At 40.9% G+C, this 24,971-nt stretch overlaps 2 protein-coding genes across 3 annotated transcripts; both read right to left on the reverse strand.

Moving 5' to 3' along the window:
• Positions 1 to 3,464: 3,464 nt before the first annotated feature.
• On the reverse strand, positions 3,465 to 9,766 carry LOC139578825 (dual specificity protein phosphatase 3-like). 2 transcript variants are annotated; one of them, XM_071406882.1, is made up of 3 exons: positions 9,591 to 9,766; positions 4,657 to 4,889; positions 3,465 to 4,142 (listed from the first exon to the last, which is right to left on the reverse strand). In XM_071406882.1, exons 1-3 carry the CDS (start codon positions 9,764 to 9,766, stop codon positions 3,934 to 3,936), a joined length of 618 nt encoding a protein of 205 aa, XP_071262983.1. In that variant the 3' UTR covers positions 3,465 to 3,933. The 2 variants fall into 2 exon arrangements, with proteins under 2 accessions (XP_071262983.1, XP_071262984.1); XM_071406883.1 differs by having other exon boundaries at positions 3,465 to 4,136; positions 9,591 to 9,741.
• A 362-nt stretch (positions 9,767 to 10,128) lies between these two features.
• On the reverse strand, positions 10,129 to 13,439 carry LOC139578860 (prolactin-2). The gene is made up of 5 exons (XM_071406966.1): positions 13,119 to 13,439; positions 12,914 to 13,026; positions 11,739 to 11,846; positions 11,019 to 11,201; positions 10,129 to 10,845 (listed from the first exon to the last, which is right to left on the reverse strand). Exons 1-5 carry the CDS (start codon positions 13,156 to 13,158, stop codon positions 10,657 to 10,659), a joined length of 633 nt encoding a protein of 210 aa, XP_071263067.1. The 5' UTR covers positions 13,159 to 13,439; the 3' UTR covers positions 10,129 to 10,656.
• Positions 13,440 to 24,971: the final 11,532 nt, after the last annotated feature.

Below are 24,971 nucleotides of genomic sequence, written 5' to 3' on the forward strand. Positions count from 1 at the left end.
GCAGCCGTATTTAGCACTAACTGAAGTTTATTTAGTGCTTTATCCGGGTAGCCGGAAAGTAGAGCATTGCAGTAGTCCAACCTAGAAGTTTAAAAAAGCATGGATTAACTTTTCTGCATCATTTTTGGACAGAAAGTTTCTGATTTTTGCAATGTTACGTAGATGGAAAAAAAGCTGTCCTTGAAACAGTCTTGATATGTTCGTCAAAAGTGAGATCAGGGTCCAGAGTAACGCCGAGGTCCTTCACAGTTTTATTTGAGACGACTTTACAACCATCAAGATTAATTGTCAGATTCAGCAGAAGATCTCTTTGTTTCTTGGGACCTAGAACAAGCATCTCTGTTTTGTCCGAGTTTAAAAGTAGAACGTTTTCAGCCATCCACTTCCTTATGTCTGAAACACATGCTTCTAGCGAGGGATATTTTGGGGATTCACCATGTTTCATTGAAATGTACAGCTGTGTGTCATCCGCATAGCAGTGAAAGTTAACATTATGTTTTCGAATGACATCCACAAGAGGTAAAATATATAGTGAAAACCATAGTGGTCCTAAAACGGAACCTTGAGGAACACCGAAATGTACAGTTGATTTGTCAGAGGACACACCATTCACAGAGACAAACTGATATCTTTCCGACAGATAAGATCTAAACCAGGCCAGAACTTGTCCGTGTAGACCAATTTGGGTTTCCAATCTCTATAAAAGAATGTGGTGATCGATGGTATCAAAGGCAGCACTAAGGTCTAGGAGCACGAGGACAGATGCAGAGCCTCGGTCTGACGCCATTAAAAGGTAATTTACCACCTTCACAAGTGCAGTCTCAGTGCTATGATGGGGTCTAAAACCAGACTGAAGCATTTCGTATACATTGTTTGTCTTCAGGAAGGCAGTGAGTTGCTGCGCAACAGCTTTTTCTAAAATATTTGAGAGGAATGGAAGATTCGATATAGGCCGATAGTTTTTTATATTTTCTGGGTCAAGGTTTGGCTTTTTCAAGAGAGGTTTTATTACTGCCACTTTTAGTGAGTTTGGTACACATCCGGTGGATAGAGAGCCGTTTATTATGTTCAACATAGGAGGGCCAAGCACAGGAAGCAGCTCTTTCAGTAGTTTAGTTGGAATAGGGTCCAGTATGCAGCTTGAAGGTTTAGAGGCCATGATTATTTTCATCATTGTGTCAAGAGATATAGTACTAAAACACTTGAGTGTCTCACTTGATCCCAGGTCCTGGCAGAGTTGTACAGACTCAGGACAGCTGAGCTTTGGAGGAATACGCAGATTTAAAGAGGAGTCTGTAATTTGCTTTCTAATGATCATGATCTTTTCCTCAAAGAAGTTCATGAATTTATTACTGCTGAAGTGAAAGTCATCCCCACTTGGGGAATGATGCTTTTTAGTTAGCTTTGCGACAGTATCAAAAGGAAATTTCAGATTGTTCTTATTTTCCTCAATTAAGTTGGAAAAATAGGATGATCGAGCAGCAGTGAGGGCTCTTCGATACTGCACGGTACTGTCTTTCCAAGCTAGTCGGAAGACTTCCAGAAGACTTCCAGAATAATAGTGAAGACATCAAAACTATGAAACAACACATATGGAATCATGTAGTAACCAAAAAAGTGTTAAACAAAAAAGTGTTAAACAGTAGCCACCCGTTGCCTTGACAGCTTTGCACACGCTTGGCATTCTCTCAACCAGCTTCATGAGGTAGTCACCTGAAATGCATTTAAATTAACAGGTGTGCCTTGTTAAAAGTTCATTTGTGGAATGTCTTTCCTCCTTAATGCGTTTGAGCCAATCAGTTGTGTTGTGACAAGGTAGGGGTGGTATACAGAAGATAGCCCTATTTGGTAAAATACCAAGTCCATATTATGGCAAGAACAGATCAAATAAGCAAAGAGAAACGACAGTCCATCATTACTTTAAGACATGAAGGTCAGTCAATGCAGAACATTTCAAGAACTTTGAAAGTTTCTTCAAGTGCAGTCGCAAAAACCATCAAGCGCTATGATGAAACTGGCTCTCATGAGGACCGCCACAGGAAAGGAAGACCCATAGTTACCTCTGCTGCAGAGGATAATTTAATTAGAGTTACCAGCCTCAGAAATTGCAGCCCAAATATATGCTTCACAGAGTTCAAGTAACAGACACATCTCAACATCAACTGTTCAGAGGAGACTGTGTGAATCAGGCCTTCATGGTCGAATTGCTGCAAAGAAACCACTACTAAAGGACACCAATAAGAAGAAGAGACTTGCTTGGGCCAAGAAACACTAGCAATGGACATTAGACCGGTGTAAGTTTGCCTTTTTGGTCTGATGAGTCCAAATTTGAGATTTTTGGTTCCAACTGCCGTGTTTTTGTGGGACGCAGAGTAGGTGAACAGATGATCTCTGCATGTGTGGTTCCCACCATGAAGCATGGAGGAGGAGGTGTGACACTGTCAGTGATTTATTTACAATTCAAGGCACACTTAACCAGCATGGCTACCACAGCCTTCTGCAGCCATATGCCATCCCATCTGGTTTGTGTTTAGTGGGACTATCATTTGTTTTTCTACAGGACAATGACCCAACACACCTCCAGGCTGTGTAAGAGCTATTTGACCAAGAAGAAGAGTGATGGAGTGCTGCATCAGATGACCTGGCCTCCACAATCACCTGACCTCAACCCAATTGAGATGGTTTGGGATGAGTTGGACTGCAGAGTGAAGAAAATGCAGCCAACAAGTGCTCAGCATATGTGGGAACTCCTTCAAGACTGTTGGAAAAGCATTCCAGGTGAAGCTGGTTGAGAGAATGCCAAGAGTGTGCAAAGCTGTCATCAAGGCAAAGGGTGGCTACTTTGAAGAATCTCAAATATAAACTATATTTAGATTTGTTTAACACTTTTTTGGTTACTACATGATTCCATATTTGTTATTTCATAGTTTTGATGTCTTCACTATTATTCTACAACATAGAAAATATAAAAAATAAAGAAAAACCATTGAATGAGTAGGTGAGTCCAAACTTTTGACTGGTACTGTAGGGTTAACCATATCAATACTACATAAATCTCTACTAACTAAAAAGTAATCAAATATACTTCACATTCTGGCAGTGTTTACATCATAGACCGTAAAAAACAGTGAATACAGTGAATTGGATAGATCATTAATTTGGTGTGTCACATGATCTGTGTTACCAGCAGTCGGAAGATGTGAAATAATATTATGGAACAGATGGGATTGGGAGGACTGCATGTCATACAAACGATTGGTCAGGGGCCTTAGTTTAGTCCTCATGCTGTGTGTGTGTGTGTGTGTGTGTGTGTGTGTGTGTGTGTGTGTGTGTGTGTGTGTGTGTGTGTGTGTGTGTGTGTGTGTGTGTGTAAGAATATAGCATGATCTCAGTAAGACTGTAGGCCATATGTAAACCATGACAGTTTCTCATAAATGTGAAGAAGAAAAAAAACATGCTACAGCAAAATGAGAACTATTTCTTTTTTAGACACTCAAATGGAACAGGAGGAAAAGTAAACTTGACAACATAACCATTCAATGGTTCTCTAGAAATCACCTTGACAAGTAGATGCAAGCTCCACAGCACAGAGGCTAGAAAAGACTGGCAGTGTGAAGGAAGGAAGGAATTGGATGGCGAGACGGAGGGGGAGTTGTAGGGATGGTAGCAACATTGTTCCTGAGTGTGAGGGTTCCTCCCTGATTCAGAGGGGTTGGGTTAAATGCACTTGTATACAGTGCCTTTCTGAATATAAATCAAAGGACAAGCCATGCTTGAGCCAGCCTACAATACAAGGATGGCAGTCAGTGAATGTGTGTATCTGTGTACATTTACAGGTACATACTTTCCAGGTGTACTAAATACCTACACACTTTCACATGTCTGTTTATCTGTACATACTTATAGGGTACGAGTACAGGGGAAAGAAAACCGTCATTGGTTCCAGAACTTTCCTTCGGCAGCCAGCATTTCGTTGAGGTGACACAGCTGGCGCAGGAAGCCGTCGTTAGGGCCGATCTCTCTCTTCTGTCGTACCATGGACAGGGCGGACCAAATGTCCATCCTGTGGCGCAGCATCAGGTAGGCGATGACCAGTGTTGGGGAGCGGCTGTAGCCCTCTCTGCAGTGAACGTACACTTTACCTGAGGGACATGGAGAAGGGTTTTAGGTCAGAGAGAACGGGACACAATATTGCAACAAATAAGGATAAAATACTGGAATAAAATGTTGCGTCAAAATGTATTTCATTTAATATTTCTAAATTGAGACAATTCTGCATTTGAATTCAACTCAATTTCCAGTTTCTACATGCACGATGCCAAAAATCTATTAAAATATAATTGATTCTTCTGAAGTCGACTCTGCATCCATCCCTGGTGTGACTGTGTTGAAACTGAGTCATCCCATTAGACCACAAAAGCCCATTTTCATAATCTTAGTGTGATGAGGTCATGTACTGTAATGTATTATGTTCCACTGATCTCATGCAGAGGCTCACACCAAAACAATTAACTGTTACCTTACTCTTCCCATCTTTGTTTTACCTTAAAAGAACAAGAGGTGGCTAACTATCGCTCTAAGTGTTTTGCTCCGTCGGCCTGCACCTCTCTAACTCAGGTGTGCATTTTCACTTGTCTCAGAAAGGTTTTATCTTACCCTTCCCATCTTTGTGTGCCAAGGCCTTCTCGATGAAGTTCGCCCCCTCCTCGAAGTAGATGCTGAGGTCAAAGTGGTCTGTATCACTGGCGCCCATGCCGTGGTATGTGATGCCTGTGCCAGTGTAGAACTCCGCGTTGGTGTTGACGTGCATGAAAGAGTTGCCTTCTGCTGCATTCAGAATGTGGGTGATGCCTAGCTTCTTCAGACGCATCGTGTTCATGGCCACAATACTAAAAAACAAAGTGCTGTAGGTGTCATAACCATTACAAACCTAGAGTGGTACTATATACAGGCATATACAATGCCTTCAGAAGGTATTCATACCCCTTGACTTATTTCACATTTTGTTGTTACATCCTGAATTCAAAATGGCTTAAATACATTTTTTCACCCATCTACACAGAATACCCCATAATGACAAAGTGAAAACATGTTTCTAAATGTTTGCTAATTTATTTGAAATGAAATACAGAAATATCTCATTTACATAAGTATGCACTCCCCTGAGTCAACACTTTGTAGATCACCCTTGGCAACCATTACAGCTGTGAGTCTTTCTGGATAAGTCTCTAAGAACTTTCCACACCTGGATTGTGCAACATTTGCCAATTTATTTATTTTTATTCTTCAAGCTCTGTCAAATTGGTTGTTGATCATTGCTAAACAACAATTTTCAGGTCTTACCATAGATTTTCAAGTAGATTTAAGTCAAAACTCAACTTGCCCACTCAGGAACATCCACTGTCTTCTTGGTATGCAAGTCCAGTGAAGATTTGGCCTTGTGTTTTATGTTATTGTCCTGCTGAAAGGTGAATTAATCTCCCAGTGTCTGGTGGAAAGCAGATTGAACCAGCTTTTCCTCTAGGATTTTGCCTGTACTTAGCTCCATTCCGTTTCTTGTTATCCTGAAAAACTCCTTAATGATTACAAGCATACCCATAACATGATGCAGCCACCACTATGCTTCAAAATATGGAGAGTGGTACTCAGTAATGTGTTGTATTAGATTTGCCCCAAACATAACACTTTGTATTCAAGTTAATTGCTTTGTCACATTTTTTGCAGTATTACTTTAGTGCCTTGTTGCAAACAGGATGCATGTTTTAGAATATTTTTATTCTGTACAGGCTTCCTTATGTTCACTCTGTCAATTAGGTTGGTATTGTGGACTGACTAAAATGTTGTTGATGCATCTTCAGTTTTCTCCTATCACAGACTTTGAACTCTGTAACTGTTTTATCATTGGCCTCATGGTGAAATCCCTGAGCAGTTTCCTTCCTCCCCGGCAACTGAGTTAGGAAGGACGCCTGTATTTTTCCAGTGACTGGGTGTATTAATACACCATCCAAAGTGTAATTAATAACTTCACCATGCTCAAGGGGATATTATTCAATGTTTAATAATTTTTTTTAACCCATCTACCATCAACCTTCTTTGCAAGGCATTGGAAAATCTCCCTGGTCTTTTTGGTTGAATCTGTGTTTGAAATTCACTGCCCCGACTGAGAAACATTACACATAATTGTGTGTGGGTTACAGAGATGAAGTACTCCTTCAAAAATCATGCTAAACACAATATTATTGCACATAGAGTGAGTCTATACAACTTATGTTATTACTTATTTCAGCTTTTCATTTATATTAAATTGTATACTTAAAAAAAACATAATTACTCTTTGATATTATGGGTTATTGTTTGAATGATAGTGACCAAAAATCTAAAGTGAATCTATTTAAAAAAATCAGGCTGTAACACAAAATATGGAAATGTCAAGGGTGTGAACACTTTCTTAAGTGGTATAAAGTTGTACAGGGGTGTGTAATTAGCTGTGCCATTACCAGTGTCCATTTTAGCATGTAAATCTTGGTGGGGCAAAACTTTAAAAAATAAGAATTTTGGTGCATGCCAGCAAAGCCAATACACAACACAACACTAAACAATACATTAATTGCACTGTAACGGTGACAAACGGTACCTTCAAACCCTCAAAGGCCTACATAAAACTGACCCAAGAGAACAATTTTATTTTCAGCAACATGGAGTGAATCCTTACCACCCGTTACACCTGGCTATCAGCAGAGCATTGTCTGGCAGCGAAACAGTTAATCCAGCCTCATTTACTGCCTTTAAAAAAACATAGCTGATATGGCTAACTTGCTTAGACAAATATGGTGTCTACTGACAATGGAGATGTACAAACTATGGCATAAGGGGACAGCGAGCAGATAAGAGGCAGTCCGTAATTTCGATTAAGACGTTAATGAGCGAGCTAGGACGGATGTTGTCAATAACTATTTGTTCAGCACTTTTGAAATGTACAGAGACAGAATTCAGAACATGGGACGTTCTTACAGTATTCTTCCTGTACACCAAGTCAGAACTGTAGGACAAATAAAGGGGGCATATAAGCAGACAATGAAAGCTCTTACAATATTTGATGATTACATTTCTCTAGAACAGGCTATAGGCTTCATGTGCACCAACAGCTAACAGCTTACTACACAACATACACTTAGTATTACTTTCTTAGCTACATTATACATATCTCCCTGGCATATTACATAATTTATGCAGCAGCATAGAAGACCATTTTGGATCACGTTGTTGTGCTGGGCTCACTTGAACAGGAAGGTGACGCAACGGTCTTTCGTGGGAACATTTTGTCATCAAACGTTGTTATCAAAAATCTGGCGTTCTCTGGATTTATGGTGCTTTCAAGACAACTGGGAACTCTGGTGGAAAAAAACAAGGTCAGATCATGATGTCATTGATCTTCAGGTCAGAGCTCTAAAATGAGGCCAGAGTTCCCGACATGGAATTCCGAGTTGGATGACTGTTCAAAACGTATTTTCCCAGTCTGAGTTTTCTTCTTTTTTTTTCAGAGTTCCCAGTTGTCTTGAACTCACTGAAGTCTGAGATTCCCAAGTTCCGAGTTTCCAGTTGTTTTGAACGCGGCAGAAGTCGTGCTGGATTGACAGCATGGCCAATGTTGAATGTTTATCCTTATACGCTTGGAAAAGAGACCCTTAAACCCAGACTTGGACCACACACCCAATCCACTGAATAGCAGGCGAGTGATTGCTCAGCAGGCAAGTTTGCAGTTAGCCACTGATTCCTTCCAAACCACTCATTGTTGAATTTGCAATCTCTAAACTCAGCAAAAAAAGAAACATCCTCTCACTGTCAACTGCATTTATTTTCAGCAAACTTAACATGGTTAAATATTTGTATGAACATAAGATTCAACAACTGAGACATAAACTGAACAAGTTCTACAGACATGTGACTAACAGAAGTAACAGTCAGTACTAGTGTGGCCACCAGCTGCATTAAGTACTGCAGTGCATCCTCATCATGGACTGCACCAGATTTGCCAGTTCTTGCTGTGAGATGTTACCCACTCTTCCACCAAGGCACCTGCGAGTTCCTGGACATTTCTGGGGGGCATGGCCCTAGCCCTCACCCTTCCATCCAACAGGTCCAAGAGGTGCTCAATAGAATTGAGATCCGGGCTCTTCGCTGGCCATGGCAAACACTGGCAAACACTGACATTCCTGAAATCACGCACAGAACGAGTCGTATGGCTGGTGGCATTGTCATGCTGGAGGGTCATGTCAGGGTGAGCCTGCAGGAAGGGTACCACATGAGGGAGGAGGATGTCTTCCCTGTAACGCACAGCGTTGAGATTGCCTGCAATGACAACAAGCTCAGTCCGATGATGCTGTGACACTCCGCCCCAGACCATGACGACGGTCCCTCCACCTCCAAATCGATCCTGCTCCAGAGTACAGGCCTCGGTGTAACGCTCATTCCTTCAACAATAAACGCGAATCCGACCATCACCACTGGTGAGACAAAACCGCGACTCGTCAGTGAAGAGCACTTTTTTCAAGTCCTGTCTGGTCCAGCGACGGTGGGTTTGTGCCCATAGGCGACTTTGTTGCCGGTGATAACGCTAATAACGTTTCAATCGGGGACATCACTCGCTTTGAGACCTTGAAGTAGTTGTTCCCCTTGCAGAGGGGTATCGATGCTTCGAGGGTGGTTGTTGTCGATGTGTGCAGAGGGTCCCTGGTTCGAGCCCAGGTAGGGGCGAGGAGAGGGACGGAAGCTATACTGTTACATAATCAGTTTTGTTTCAGTATGGCTTTTGTCAATAAATGTTTAATTTAAAAATCAGGATGATAAAATAAACAAATAAAATGAAAACAAATTATTTTCACAACATAGGCTGCTGTAGTCCTATTGGCTATCAGATGTAACTACACTGAGCGTACAAAACATTAGGAACACCTTTCTAATATTGAGTTGCTCCACCTTTTGCCCTCATAACAGCCTCAATTCGTTGGGGCAAGGTGTCAAAAGTGTTCCACAGGGATGCTGACCCATGTTTACTCCAATGCTTCCCACTGTGGTGTCAAGTTGGCTATACAGTATGTCATTCGGGTGTGTCATTTGGGTGGTGGACCATTCTTGATACACACGGGAATCTGTCAAGCGTGAAGAACCCAGCAGCGTTGCAGTTCTTGACACACAAACCGGTGCGCCTGGCACCTACTACCATAACCCGTTCAAAGGTAACTCAATCTTTTGTCTTGCACATTCACCCTCTGAATGGCACATATACACAATCAATGTCTCAATTGTCTCCAGGCTTAAAAATCATAATTTTTTGATTTAACAAGTGACATCAATAAGGGATCATAGCCTTCATCTGGATTAACCTGGTCAGTCTATGTCATGGAAAGAGCAGGTGTTCCTAATGTTTTGTACAATCAGTGTATATGACTGAGGCCAGTGGATGCACTTAGGCTATACTCCATGTTAATATCATAATACTAATACCTCATATTTAACTTCAGATAAGTGTTGCCAAGACCAAAGTTGATCGAATAACCTTATACACATTAACTCAAGCAAATGAAACTCACGCATTTCCAACATATATCCTGGGGAACACCTCGTCGACATGGTGTGTTGGCATGCTGTAGTAACCGTCACCGTTGGCACACAGATCATTGAGCTGCTGCACTGACACTTCATAGTCTGACATGTCAACTCGCGCTGACACGGTATGCTGCTTGGTTGCGCTCTGATTTTGCTTCATGCCTGCTTGACTAGAGCAGAGCTGTTAAATATGTCTAGCTGGTGTCGGTTTACAGATCGACCAGGAGGGGAGTCAGGTTTACCCCGCTGTTGCATTGCTCTCTCACAGAGAGAGCCTCTGAGGGTCTGTGTGTTTTGAAAGCCTGCTTGCGCACGGCCCTCTCTCATATGTATATATATATATATATATATATATATATATATATATATACACATATACATACACATATACAGTACCTACAGTATGTTACCGTACAGTAATAACAATGTAATTGAGTACACACACAGTGCCTGCAGAAAGTTTGAACCCGGTTTCACATTTTAAAGTGATCTACAGTTCTGGTTGGACTGCAAGTACTCATGTTTTATAATGCAATAAAGATTTTATTTGGTATTTAGTGAAACAGTACATTGTGTATAGTATAAGGGAAGTTCTATAAGTGACTTGAGAAATTGTATTCTAATGTGCAAATGTTATCATGATGGTCATTGGTCAACAATCAACTTAGCCCTCTGTATCTAGTAAGAATGACTTGGAGGGATGCTTTGTGTTATCTACTGTATATAAATCATTGAAGATCATGATTATAAGTGCCAATATTAGGTTGAATATTGTTGATGAAATACATTACAGAACATAAACATAAACCTCTTGAGTTGTATATTACACTGGTAAAATGTGGTTCAGATGACAGGTGTTGAATATAATGTATAGTCTATGAATAGTCTAAAGGTAATGTAGATGACAGAGAGCATTAGTCATGATGTCACAAAATCAAACTTAACAAACCAATCCCCTGAGTTCTCCTTCAAACGGCTAACCCATTTTGGCTCTGTCTGTATCAGTTTGAAAATAGAACAATCCCGAACCAAAATGGCTGACATTTTCTCCTAACATGTTTCTGGTCGCATTTTGGTAGCCCGGCATCGAAGGACCTTGAGGAAACTGTCGATTTTGTGGGAGTCCCTGCGGAAGCAGGACATAAGGAAGTGGAAGTTGATGAGGCGGGAGGTCTTGTCATTGCCGAGGTCTCCACCCTTGAAGGGCATTGAAGAAATGTACTGGGAGGAGGGGCCCATCTATATAGAGAGAGAGAAAGGGAGACATTTTTTACAAAGCAGAAGATAGTGCAAAAAGGTTGTCACCTTGCACACAGTGTTCAATTGTTGAAATAAAACCACTAGTACATGTACAGTTTGGAATGCTTCACATGAAAACACACACACACAGATAAACATTGTCAGTCACCCACCTTGTTGACCAGTATGTCCAGTCCGTCTCCCAGGCTCTTGGAGTAGTCCTGCAGTTCCCTGATCTTACTGCTGATGTCACCATTGGAGGGGTGTGGCAGAGTGGGCGCCTCAGAGGAGAGCAGCAGCAGGGGATCATTCCAGGCCAGAAGGAGGGAGCGAGCCAGGGAGATCAGCTCATTCTCCTGAGGAACACAATGGGTAAAGTCATGAAGGAAAGGTCGATTGATCCTGCACACTGTAGAATGCTCCTGCAGTTTTACTGAGTGCAACGCTCCAACCCAAAGGTCTTAATCAGGCTTGACAAAAGGGGAGTAGGAGTAGGGATTGGGGGTTTAGTCAAGGAAGGCCTTGTGCAGGTTGTTAAATGCACTGCTTTTTTAGAACGGGGTAAATACTAACGTATATATACCACAGGGAGGAGACAAACCCAGAGAGAGAGGAGAGGAAGGGTACATCTGAGTTAGGGGGCTTCCTCTCCTTGTCTTCTTTCCTTCATCTCCAAGACTCCACTAATCTAAGACTGCTGGATGCATATTGCTCACAGCTCTCCAATCCTCTCAGATCTGTGCCTAAGGGCTAGAGGTTGTTGCAGGACAGGGCTGTAGATTTGATCAATGAAGTGCTCACGCAGGTAGACTGGAAAAAGAGAGAAGGGGGAGAGATTATAACTAATAGAGAGATGAAAGAGATGAGTGAGGAGAGCACAGAGCTTTACTGACCGATACTCTGAGTGCTTGCTCCTTGTCCTTGGGTGTCTGGAGTGAGGAGGTGTGACACATAGACGGACGTGGCATCATCACTCGTCCCATTGGTGGGAAGTGAGAGTCCTGAGAGAGAGAGGTGGAACGGCACAAAAGTGGTTAAAATAAGGTTAACTCAAGTTGAACATACTCTGACACATAATACTCTGAACATATTCATTTAACGAACAATACATACATATTGAACACAAACAGACCAGGTATACACACAGATACACATACGCACACGTGCATGGTTGTCCTATGGTTATTAACCTTCCTACAACTTTCTGGGAATGGTGCAGGATAGTTGTTTGGCTTTGGAACATTCTCAGCACATTTATAGAACGTTTCCTAAAAGTTCCAACATGGTTACATTTAATAAAACTTTTTGTAATGTTCTATCATTCTTCAACTGGTTTGGCATTGAGAATATTCTCAAATAGTTCAGAGAATGTTAATTTCAGTTCTTCAGCATAATGTGTCCTACAGGTTTCCTCATGGTTCTATTTAAAATCATGTTCAGGTGGGTTGGACTAATTGGCCACACCTGATCTTAATGAGTGCTTGTTTCCTTTAGAAATGGATTCTGTTTGAATTTTGTATGTGTAAAAAAAAAAACATGGCATATTAGCTCCATCCTGGTGGCGCAGTGGACTAATTCCATGGATAGAGGATGGAAGATTATAGATTTGAACCGCACTGATGCCGTGTCAAATAAATAAATACAAAATGTTGCATGATGAATGCCAAAGGAAATGCATTTCCATGTGTCCCATCTGTGCTTAGAGTTCAAATAAGTTTACCCAAAATAATCTGAAAGTGTTATTGAAATATTCAATGAAAGTTAAGGAAGTTATTCAAAAACCTCCAAATAACATATAATTTCCGTTCTTAGAGCTTTAATAAAACCTCCCAGGAAAACTTTTAATGAACCAGAGTTAAATATTCTCAGAACCTCCCTGCAAACTAAAGATAAACATTCCCAGAACAGGCAACATTTTCACTTCTGTTCTCAGAACGTTTAAAAAACGCTCAGTTTTACCAGTCAGGAAACGCATGGCTTCGTTCCCTAAACCAATGTGAAACCAAAAACATACGTTCCCACAACTTCCAAGCAACCAAATGTGCTAGCTGGGATGGTTGTTACTGACCAGGTCCTTGTTGAGGGAAGTGCTGAGAGAGTGAAGCTTGTCTGATCGCTGGGAAGCTCTCTCCATTAGGTCACTAAGGCCAATGGCATGACAGGACACAACTAGACACAGAACTAGAGGTGAGAGAGAGAGAGGTTTGGCTTTAGTCAACTTGCCTCCATCAGAAACTCTCACACACGGACTAAACACACACGTTTCATCTCACCTGCTAAGTGGAGTTTGGTACCCTGGGATCGGCGAGCCATCTTTCTTTCTTTCTCTTCTCTCCTTATCTTCTTGTCCTTCCTCTCCTGCTTTTTGGCTGTCGTTCCTTCTCGTCCCCCTTATATAGTGCCATTGTCTTTTTCATTTGTGAATGCATAAGTCTGGTGACTGTGCGTATTGTTCAGAACTAGTTTTCTCCTGATCACTAATGAGAAACATTCGGGGTGTCTGTCCCTTAGGTATGTACTCATCAATACCCATGGTATTTTTTAAGGTGAGATAGTGAGGTGGACAAAAGCTGTCGGAAAAAAAGAGAGGGGGGCTGGGGGGTGGTTGAAGGGCAATTAGATTCCATTAATATGATTTTTGAATGAAATCATTTATTCGTCCTACAAGGTGGGATCTACAGTACACTATGGAAATTTAGTTACTAATCGTTCCTGTCAAAAATACTGTACAGCCTCTTTAACTGTCGTGTTATTCCCAGATTTGAGCGGACACCATGTCTTGTCTTTTTCCTGTTGTTAGATGTTTATTTGATAGTGTTGTTCCCTTTAGTTTGTCCACTGTGACCAATGTTCACAGCATTTGCTAAATGACCATCTTTCTCATCATACCATTATTACACTGTACCATTCTCTCTCACTTAATCCACTTTCAATGGGTTTCCCGAGTATATATGAGAATATATGAGAACTCCTATAAAAATATATTTCCCGAGAATATATGAGAACTCCTAGAAAGCCGGGAAGCCAGAGTGTTGCTCCTTATGAATCTGTAGCAGTGTGTGTACATGCGTGCATGTGTGTTTGAATGAGTGTTTCATGTGTGTGTGTGTGTGTGTGTGTGTGTGTGTGTGTGTGTGTGTGTGTGTGTGTGTGTGTGTGTGTGTGTGTGTGTGTGTGTGTGTGTGTGTGTGTGTGTGTGTGTGTGTGTGTGTGTGTGTGTGTGTGTGTGTGTGTGTGTGTGTGCGCAGGTGTCTATATGGTGTGTGCGTGGAGTGTAGACTATTCAGTGTATTATTTACATGTTGGTCACACACACACACACACACACACACACACACACACACACACACACACACACACACACACACACACACACACATAAAACACACACACACACACATAAAACACACACACACACACATGAAACACACACACACATGAAACACTCCTCCTCTCCCCCTCGTATTACCTATACATCTGACTTTAAATGTAAGTTATTTCCCTTAGACTGGAGTCTAGCAACTCCCACTGGCTCTCTTTCCTTACCAACCCTTTCTTTACCAACCCCTACTTGAACACAGAACTACTCCCAAATGTTTATCTCTCTGTCTTTCTCTTTCTATCACTCTTAACAAACCTTTCCTTACCAACTGCTGTAACACAAAATACAAAACCTCCAAATCTCTCTCTCTCTCTCTTTCTATCTCTCTTGTCTTTTTCTCTCCAAATGTTCCACTGCTTACTGTTACTAAAACAAGAATTGTAGTGGCTGTATTTGTGCTGTGCTGGCTTGATGTGATTTGCAGTAGAGGAATTGGGATGTGGGTTCTGGCCAGGCGTGTGGCTATGGATGATAGACTCAGGTACAGTAGATGTAATCTCTGTAGGAGCCTGAGGAATAGTTGGCCTGCCTGATCTTTTGCAAACCAGTGATGAAACCACAAATATGACAAAAACAAAAGGAGAAGAGGGAGGGAGAGAGAGAGTGAAGAGACAACAAAGATAAAGAGTGGGGGGTAGAGAGAGAAAGAACAATGAGGCAACAAAAAATTCCGTCCCTTTTAGACAACTTCCTGGACAAAATGTTTCACTGTAATAACTTGGCAGTAGAAAACCAAAATAGTATATTTGACCTCTCAGCTTCCCTATCAAATCAAAAAAATTCAAGCAGAAAACCTAAGAAATGTAACAAAAATGACAAAGGGTTTGATGAAGAATGTAAAAACCTAAGAAAGAAATTCAGAAACCTATACAACCAAAGACATAGAGACCCAGAAAACCTGAGCCTACACCTTCACTATGGTGAATCACTAAAACAATACAGAAATACACTACGGACAAAGAAGGAACAGGAAGTCAGAAATCAACTCAATGTAATTAAAGAATCCATAGACTCTAACCACTTCTGGGAAAATTGGAAAACACTAAACAAACAACAACACGAAGAGTTATCTTTCCAAAATGGAGATGTATGGATAAACCACTTCTCCAATCTTTTTGGCCCTATAACAAAGAACAGACAGCAAAAACCTATACATGATAAAATACAAATCTTAGAATCAACTATTAAAGACTACCAGAAGCCACTGGATTCTCCAAGTACATTGAATGAACTACAGGACAAAATAAAAACCCTCCAACCCAAAAAGTCCTGTGGTGTTGATGGTATCCGAAATGAAATGATACAATTATACAGACCAAAAATTCCAATAGGCTATACTTAAACTCTTTAACATCATCCTTAGCTCTGGCATCTTTCCCAATATTTGGAACCAAGGACTGATCAACCCAATCCACAAAGTGGAGACAAATTTGACCCCAATAACTACCATGGGATATGTGTCAACAGCAACCTTGGGAAAATCCTCTGCATTATCATTAACAGCAGACATGTACATTTCCCTATTTAGGTTTTCAGCGAAAAAATGTACTGAGCAAATGTCAAATTGGCTTTTTACAAAAATACCGTACAACAGACCACGTATTCATCCTGCACAACCTAATTGACAAAAAAACAGACCAAAACAAAGGCAAAGTCTTCTCATACTTTGTTGATTTCGAAAAAGCTTTTGACTCAATTTGGCATTAGGGTCTGCTATACAAATTGATGGCAAACAACAAGTGTGTGGTTAAAATTGGCAAAAAACACATTTATTTCCACTGGGCCATTGGGTAAGACATGGATACAGCTTAAGCCCCACCTTCTTCAACATATATATCAACAAATTGGCGAGGGCACTAGAACAGCACCCAGCCTCACCCTACTAGAATCTGAAGTCAAATGTCTACTGTTTGCTGATGATCTGGTGCTTCTGTCCCCAACCAAGGAGGGCCTACAGCAACACCTAGATCCTCTGCACAGATTCTCTCTCCCTCCTTTTCTTTCTCAAAGAGTTGGCTTTAGTATGCTTGTTTTCTTCTCCCTTGCTATTCACTAATTTCCCCCAACTCTCTCTTACCTAAAATGGTTGGCAGAGCCTCTATCAATTCAATTTCAATTTATGTGCTTTATTGGCAAGGGTAACATATAAAAGGGGTTGGTGTAACCTCTCTCTCCAGTGAAAGGGGTTGGCTCTGCTAAGTTTGTGTAAAGGAAATTCCACTACCTCCCCCAGGGCCTCTATACGTACTGTAGTGCGCGTGCACACGCACGCACACACACACACACACACACACACACACACACACACACACACACACACACACACACACACACACACACACACACACACACACACACACACACACACACACACACACACACACACACAGAGAGACTCAAACGCAACACACCCCCCCTGTCCATCACATTCACAATGGCTAATTTTATTGTGTGCCACAATGATCTCTTTGTCTCTGGCCTATATCATGCTCTTGCTATGTTGCTCATTGTGGCATGCAGAAGGCTTTTGATGTACAGATGAAGTTCATTATAGGGAAACATGAGATAGAATAGCTATATCCTGATGCAAAAGAAAATATGCCCTGGGCATACACTTTAACAGCCATGTGCTAACTCTACCAAGTTTTTGTATATTGATTCAAACACAAGCTATGTACATGTAACGCTCATGTCAAGAGGGTCTGGCAAATATACTGCTGCTATGTATAGTGTAAGCCTAATGCTTTTTGTACATTTGTGTTCCAGTTATGCATCGAACTGAAGTCCCAGTTCATTCCGGTGAAATCCAGTCCCACTGCAGGACAACGTAATTGGGTGGCATTTAATGGTAATTTAATTAGAACTAGAGTTAAGCCTCTCGTGGTGTTTTCTCATGAATGTGAATCTATAGGAGCTATTAATGGACATCTGATGCTTCTCTAGGCGAGACAGAGGGAAGGGGGTTGGTTGAAGGAGGCAATGGCAAAGATGGTATAAGAACACCGGTGGGCTATCTCACAAAGGTTGTTAGGTTTTCTCTTCAGTATCCCACTTTTTTACATGTGTGCAACATCACTTATTGGGAGTTTGGACTTAAATGTCCATGCTTTCTTAAAAAGTACAAAACATGGTATAGTTGTAGGCCTATGGCTGTAGGCCATGTCCAAAAGACTACGTTTACCAGACTAGAGTCATAGACCCCTTGTAATACGGTTGGGAAATGTTTGGGTTTTGAGCTGCTTTACTGAAATATGCACAAGTAGGCCCTAAAGATTTATTCGGCATTCCTCTTTTTTGAGTCGCGAATGTTTTGCATTTCTGACTATATTCGGTTTAAAAAATGCTCTTAAATGGACTGTTGCAAAAAAGTTACCTGTGCTGCACGTGGGCCTATTCATTTATCCATATGCCACATTCCTGTGATTAGTCTTTTGTTTGATGTCACCAGTCGCAATGACAGCTGGAAAAATGCCAATGCATGACAGTGAATGTATTAACAGGCCCGGCGTTCCGCTAGCGGAACTCCTCCCACATTCCACTGAAAAGGCAGAGCGCGAAAATTCATTTTTTTTTTTTATAAATATTTAACTTTCACACATTAACAAGTCCAATACAGCAAATGAAAGATACACATCTTGTGAATCCAGTCAACATGTCCGATCTTTAAAATGTTTTACAGCGAAAACACCACATATATTTATGTTAGCTCACCACCAAATACAAAAAAGGACAGACATTTTTCACAGCACAGGTAGCATGCACGAAACCAACCAAACTAACCAAGAACCAACCAAACTAACCAAGAAACAACTTCATCAGATGACAGTCCTATAACATGTTACACAATAAATCTATGTTTTGTTCGAAAAATTTGCATATTTGAGGTATAAATCAGTTTTACATTGCGGCTACCATCGCACCGTCAGATATAGCACCGAAGCAGCCAGAGTAATTATAGAGACCAACGTGAAATACCTAAATACTCATCATAAAACATTTCTGAAAAATCGATGGTGTACAGCAAATTAAAGACAAACATCTTGTGAATCCAGCCAATATTTCCGATTTTTTTAAGTGTTTTACAGCGAAAACACAATATAGCATTATATTAGCTTACTACATTAGCCTACCACACAACCGCATTCATTCATCAAGGCACGTTAGCGATAGCAATAGGCACGTTAGCGTTAGCGAATAAACCAGCAAAATATATTAATTTTCACTAACCTTCATAAACCTTCCTCAGATGACAGTCCTATAACATCAGGTTATACATACACTTATGTTTTGTTCGAAAATGTGCATATTTAGAGCTGAAATCAGTGGTTATCCATTATGCTAACGTAGCATCTTTTTCCCAGAATGTGCGGATATTTCTATTAGACTCTCACCTATTCTGACCAAATAGCTATTCATAAACATTACAAAAAAATACATGTTGTATAGGAAATGATAGATACACTAGTTCTTAATGCAATCGCAGTGTTAGAATTCAAAAAATATCTTCATTACGACATAAGGCTTATGTATTAGCGAGAGAGTGGCCAAATTCTGTGCGCAAAACTACTAGTACACAGTTCGACAGATATATGAAATAGCATCACAAAATGGGTCCTACCTTTGGTGATCTTCCATCAGAATGTTGTACAAGGGGTCCTTTGTCCAGAACCATCTTTGTTTGGTATCAGAACGTCGTTTTTCCCTCTTGAATTAGCAAGCACACTGGCCAAGTGGCGCGAAGCTATCCTTCCTGAACATATGCAGACAAAGCAACACGCCTAACGTCCCGAAAAAATGTCAATAATCTAATAAAACTATATTGAAAAAACATACTTTACGATGATATTGTGACATGTATCAAATAAAATCAAAGCCGGAGATAGTATTCGCCTTTAACGACAGCTTTTCAGAAGGCAATTACAGGTCCCTCCACGCGCCTTCCAGAAAACCTAAAATGGGGACACGTCATTCCAAGAGGATGCATTATATCTCAGACCAAGATAATCAACTCATTTCTCCTCTCACTTCCTCTTGACATCTAGGGGAAGGTGTATGACGTGCAAGTATATTAATACGTATCATGCCCATTTATAGGCAGGCCCTTGAACACAGCATCAATTTCAGACTTTCCCCTTCCTGGTCAGAAAGTGTGCTGCCAAATGAGTTCTCTTTTACTCACAGACAAAATTCAAACGGTTTTAGAAACTAGAGAGTGTTTTCTATCCAATAGTAATAATAATATGCATATTGTACGAGCAAGAATTGAGTACGAGGCCGTTTGAAATGGGCACATTTGCCTCCCGGGTGGCGCAGTGGTCTAGAGCACTGCATCGCAGTGCTATGCTGCGCCACCAGAGTCTGGGTTCGCGCCCAGGCTCTGTCGCAGCCGGCCGCGACCGGGAGGTCCGTGGGGCGACGCACAATTGGCTTAGCGTCGTCCGGGTTAGGGAGGGTTTGGCCGGTAGGGATATCCTTGTCTCATCGCGCTCCAGCGACTCCTGTGGCGGGCCGGGCGCAGTGCGCGCTAACCGAGGGGGCGGGTGCACGGTGTTTCCTCCGACACATTGGTGCGGCTGGCTTCCGGGTTGGAGGCGCGCTGTGTTAAGAAGCAGTGCGGCTAGGTTGGGTTGTGCTTCGGAGGACGCATGACTTTCGACCTTCGTCTCTCCCGAGCCCGTACGGGAGTTGTAGCGATGAGACAAGATAGTAATTACTAGCGATTGGATACCACAAAAATTGGGGAGAAAAGGGGATAAAATTTATAAAAAAAAAAGAAAAAAAAAAGAAAAAAAAAAAAAAGAAATGGGCACATTTTATCCAGGCTACTCAATACTGCCCCTGCAGCCCAAAGAGGTTAAATATGCGTTTCGAATTGAGTAGTAGCCTACATGCCTACAATGCAATTAGCCTGTGTATTGTTAAAACAATTGTGGTTTTGGCTTAGCAGAATGTGCACGCACATCCCGTGTCAAAATGGTCTTTCTAGCTGTATTTCCTCCTTAGTGTAACATTTAAGTAGCGTGTTTGAATTATTTGCTTTCGAGCCACAGTTTTATTAAACAAAGTTTACTACCGAGTTTGAACACAAATGGAATTTCCGTCACCCTCCCACATGTGTAGTCTACTTTGATATAGGCTACTCATCTGGATGTATTGCGCAACCTTGCCCAGGCTCAAGTAGTATTAAATAAGTGTTTGTAACCGTTTATGGCTGGGGAGATAATGGCTTGGGTACTTTACTGTACTATAAAAAAATATATGGTTACTGAACGTTTGTTATTAAACTATGGCACTGACTTCTGCTGGTATCTTTTGAAGGTAATGACTTGTATGACCGTTTTATGTCCACCGAGGTAAATTGGTTTTATATTCACACATTCGGACATTCAACAGACATTCAACAGACATTCGCCAAAAGCCATTTAAAAATGTAAAAATCAATAACTAATTCACCGCTTCTCACAGAATCATCAAACTAGATATGATTTATTCTATAAATGTCTAGCATACTTTTACAACCTTTGTTTTGAGTATAAATTCCAGTTTTGACTTGATAGAAATACATACAATCAATAAAATGCCATTTAAAGCGGTATAAATCAATAACTAATTCACCGTTTGTCACAGAAACATCAAACTAGGTATGATCTATTCTATAAATGTCTAGCATACTTTTACAAGCTTGTTTTGAGGACAAATTCCAGGTTTTATTTTATACAAATACATAAATAAATTGATCTAAATAAATCAATACATAAATCTATAAATTGACATTTAAATCAAAACACCAGTCTCAACGTCAACAGTGAAGAGGCGACTCCAGGATGCTGGCCTTCTAGGCAGAGTTGCAAAGAAAAAGCCATATCTCAGACTGGCCAATAAAAAGAAAAGATTAAGATGGGCCAAACAACACGGACACTGGACAGAGGAACTCTGCCTAGAAGGCCAGCATCCTGGAGTCGTCTCTTCACTGTTGACGTTGAGACTGGTGTTTGCGGGTACTATTTAATGAAGCTGCCAGTTGTGGACTTGTGAGGCGTCTGTTTCTCAAACTAGACACTCTAATGTACTTGTCCTCTTGCTTGGTTGTGCACCAGGGCCCTGTCCAGCTACTATTGTCATTTACAACATTAACAATGTCTACACTGTATTTCGGATCAATTTGATGTTATTTTAATTGACAAAAATGTGCTTTTCTTTCAAAAACAAGGACATTTCTAAGTGACACCAAACTTTTGAACAATAGCGTACGTATATACTGTATATATTAGCATGGGTATTGAAAGATACCAGAGGGTAGATAACAAAAAAGCACTAATATAAGAAGTAGACGGTACATGTTTGGTTTTTAGGCTAAATGTATACATTATGATTTGCCTCTGAACTGTATGTGAACCCCTCTGCAATCTACTGGCACTAACCATTAAAAACTAGGACTTCAACCAGGCTGTCCCTATGCTATTTGCTCTCTTTCTCTCTTAAACTGCTAGCACAAAGCCTACGTGAAAATGTGTTTTTTCACAAAAGATAATGAAAAAAAAAAAATCACCTGGCCCAAATCAGCTATACATAATTCAGCAGAGAGGTGTGCAACTACCACACATTATACCCATTATACCAGTATCGAAACTATGTCACCTACATAGGTATTACAAAATCCCATTCAATTCACATTCCTTGCAGAAAGAACAATTTGCAAACCTTTTAAAACGTCCAGAAAGACAGTGGTCTTAGAAGGGTATTTATACTTTAAAATAAATATTTTATGTGAATGGATGTGGATGAAAGAATTCTGCCAGTGTTTTAATGTCCTAGTTTCATATTTGTTTCTTTACCTCCAACTCTATATATCCAAGTGAGCCTATGAGGACCTTGGGGGATCAGATTTACCATTATACCCATTGATCAAACGTATAACAGACAGACACTGCTCAAAAGGAGTTGTTTGTGATATCTACACTCAGTTGCCACTTTATTCGGTTCACCACCCTATTCACGAAAATAAATTGCTCCTACATACACCAAGTCCAGTGGTCATGGCTTGCTAGACACTAAAGCATGTAGAGAATTATTCAGGTATTCTGTTACTGTTTGTTTGAACTTTAGAATGTGCAAAATGACAGCACAGTCTGTGATGGTCTTTTGTAACTCAGAAAAGTTCCAAAACTGTTTTTTTAATAATTCCAACACACAGCTGGTACCGACTGTAATAAACTCCAACTGGACTTAAAAATTTGAACAGTCTATCTCCTTTCCCAGTTTCATCAACTGTTTTGAATTCACGCTGCTCCAGATGCAAAGGGGGTTGTACCTAATAGAGTGACCACTCTATCTATAGACTTTCCAGAATGTGTTCTGGGAATACCCAAGGTATTAATAAACATTTGGCTGTAAGTGTTGAACAGTTGAATCCATTACCTCAGGAAGAAAGCCTGAAAAAGGAAATACTGATACTGGAAAATACATTTTGGGAGGTTTAATGTACTTTGATGTAAACTCATCAAAAAAAGAAACGTCCCTTTTTCAGGACCCTGTCTTTCAAAGATAACTCGTAAAAATCCAATGTGTGCTTTGCATCATCCAGAGAAAACTGAAGATCATCTGACCAACTGGGTTTGTCTTTGTGTCATATAACAGTAGGCTATGAAAACTTATGTAATTTCATCAATCAAGACATTTAGAAATATGAAACTTTGTCTTGACTTTTTTTTATCAGGGTTATCCTTGTGTTATTGCTAGGGTTGAACATTTTGGGGAATATTCAGAGGTGGAAACTTTCCGTGGGAATTATTGGGAATATATGGGAATTAACAGGAATATATGAGAATTAATGGAAATATATGCAAATCAATCAATCAATCAATTTTATTTTATATAGCCCTTCGTACATCAGCTAATATCTCGAAGTGCTGTACAGACACCCAGCCTAAAACCCCAAACAGCTAGTAATGCAGGTGTAGAAGCACGGTGGCTAGGAAAAACTCCCTAGAAAGGCCAAAACCTAGGAAGAAACCTAGAGAGGAACCAGGCTATGAGGGGTGGCCAGTCCTCTTCTGGCTGTGCCGGGTGGAGATTATAACAGAACTATGCCAAGATGTTCAAAAATGTTCATAAGTGACAAGCATGGTCAAATAATAATCATGAATAATTTTCAGTTGGCTTTTCATAGCCGATCATCAAGAGTTGAAAAACAACAGGTCTGGGACAGGTGGCGGTTCCATAACCGCAGGCAGAACAGCTGAAACTGGAATAGCAGCAAGGCCAGGCGGACTGGGGACATTAATATTAATATTAATACCATTTAAATGTAGATTTTTTTTGCATTGGATATATTTACCATATCATATGGAGACAGAAACACAAACCTTTTACCTTATCATAAGTAGACAAATTGCAAATTATTAAATCCTTCCAATAGAAAGAAAAACATTTTTTGTTACGAATTGAACTTGAATTAAATTAGTTGACTGTTCACATGGGATGATTTCACTGAACAACAAAAGAAAGGGAATATTGAATGATCCCCAATGATCCATCGCATCTCCCTAAAACGTTTTCAACATACATCTGTAAAATGACAGTCTAGAAACTAAAGCTTTGGTTGTCTTCCTCTCAGGCTTCCATGTCTTCTCCCTGTACCTCCTCAATGTACACCTCTGGAGCATCCGATTCTGAGAACTCATCTTCACTGTCACTTTCCAACTTTGTTGAGGATGGCTTGTTGTCAGGCTCAAAAAGCCTCAAATTTACCTGGATGGCCACCAATTATTCAACCCTTGTATTGGTCAGCCTGTTGCATGCTTTGGTGTGTGTTCCCAAACAAAGACCAGTTGCGCTCTGAGGTGGCTGATGTTGGTGGGATTTGGAGGATGATGGAGCCAACAGGGGAAAGAGCCTCAGATCCACAAAGTCCCTTCCACCAGGTGGCTGATGAGATATGTTGGCACGACTGCCATATTGCATCTCCATCCCAAAGCCCTTGCTTGGAAGTGTACTTCGCCAGACTGCCAAGAACCTTGCCCTCATCCAGGCCAAGGTGGCGAGACATGGTAGTGATAACACTATAGGCCTTGTTGATCTCTGCACCAGACAGGATGCTCTTGCCAACATACTTGGTGTCCAACATGTATACTGCGGCATGTGTGGGCTTCAGGCAGAAGTCTTCACGCTTTTTGATGTATTTCAGATCTGCAGTTTCCTCTGATTGGAGCAACAGTGAAGTGGGCTGGGCAGTACAGATTTCTTCTCTTACATCTGCAACCAGAGTCTGAAAATCAGACAGGATGACATTGTCTCCCTCAATCTGTGCAATGACTACTGCTATAGGTTTCAGGAGTTTCAGGCTGCTTACCACTCTCTCCTAAAATACATTATCCAGGAGGATCCTCTTGATGGGGCAGTCCATATCAGCAGACTGATATGGCTATTTCTTGGAGAGACTCCTTCCCCTCCAGGAGACTGTCAAACATGATGACAACACCACCACAATGGGCATTGCTGGGCAGCTTCAATGTGGTGCTCTTATTCTTCTCACTTTGCTTGGTGAGGTAGATTGCTGCTATAACTTGATGACCCTTCACATACCTAACCATTTCCTTGGCTCTCTTGTAGTGTTTCCATTGTTTTCAGTGTCATGATGTCCTTGAGAAGCAGATTCAATGCATGAGTAGCACAGCCAATGGGTGTGATTTTAGGGTAGGACTCCTTCACTTTTGACCAAGCAGCCTTCAGGTTTGCAGCATTG

The sequence above is a fragment of the Salvelinus alpinus genome, chromosome 6, assembly GCF_045679555.1.
Source record: "Salvelinus alpinus chromosome 6, SLU_Salpinus.1, whole genome shotgun sequence".
NCBI lineage: Eukaryota > Metazoa > Chordata > Actinopteri > Salmoniformes > Salmonidae > Salvelinus > Salvelinus alpinus.

Bases quoted from the DNA above. Each gene is read 5' to 3' on its own strand.
- LOC139578825 (XM_071406882.1), bottom strand. From the start codon at position 9,766: ATGAAGCAAAATCAGAGCGCAACCAAGCAGCATACCGTGTCAGCGCGA. The intron at 4,890-9,590 runs GTGAGTTTCATT...TTTGTTTTTTAG, and splicing joins AGGATATATGTTGGAAATGC to TATTGTGGCCATGAACACGA. The intron at 4,143-4,656 runs GTAAGATAAAAC...CATGTCCCTCAG, and splicing joins GGCACACAAAGATGGGAAGG to GTAAAGTGTACGTTCACTGC.
- LOC139578860 (XM_071406966.1), bottom strand. From the start codon at position 13,158: ATGGCTCGCCGATCCCAGGGTACCAAACTCCACTTAGCAG. The intron at 11,847-12,913 runs GTCAGTAACAAC...TCTCTCTCTCAG, and splicing joins CTTCCCTCAACAAGGACCTG to GACTCTCACTTCCCACCAAT. The intron at 11,202-11,738 runs GTCAGTAAAGCT...TGTGTTCCTCAG, and splicing joins AGCAAGCACTCAGAGTATCG to GAGAATGAGCTGATCTCCCT.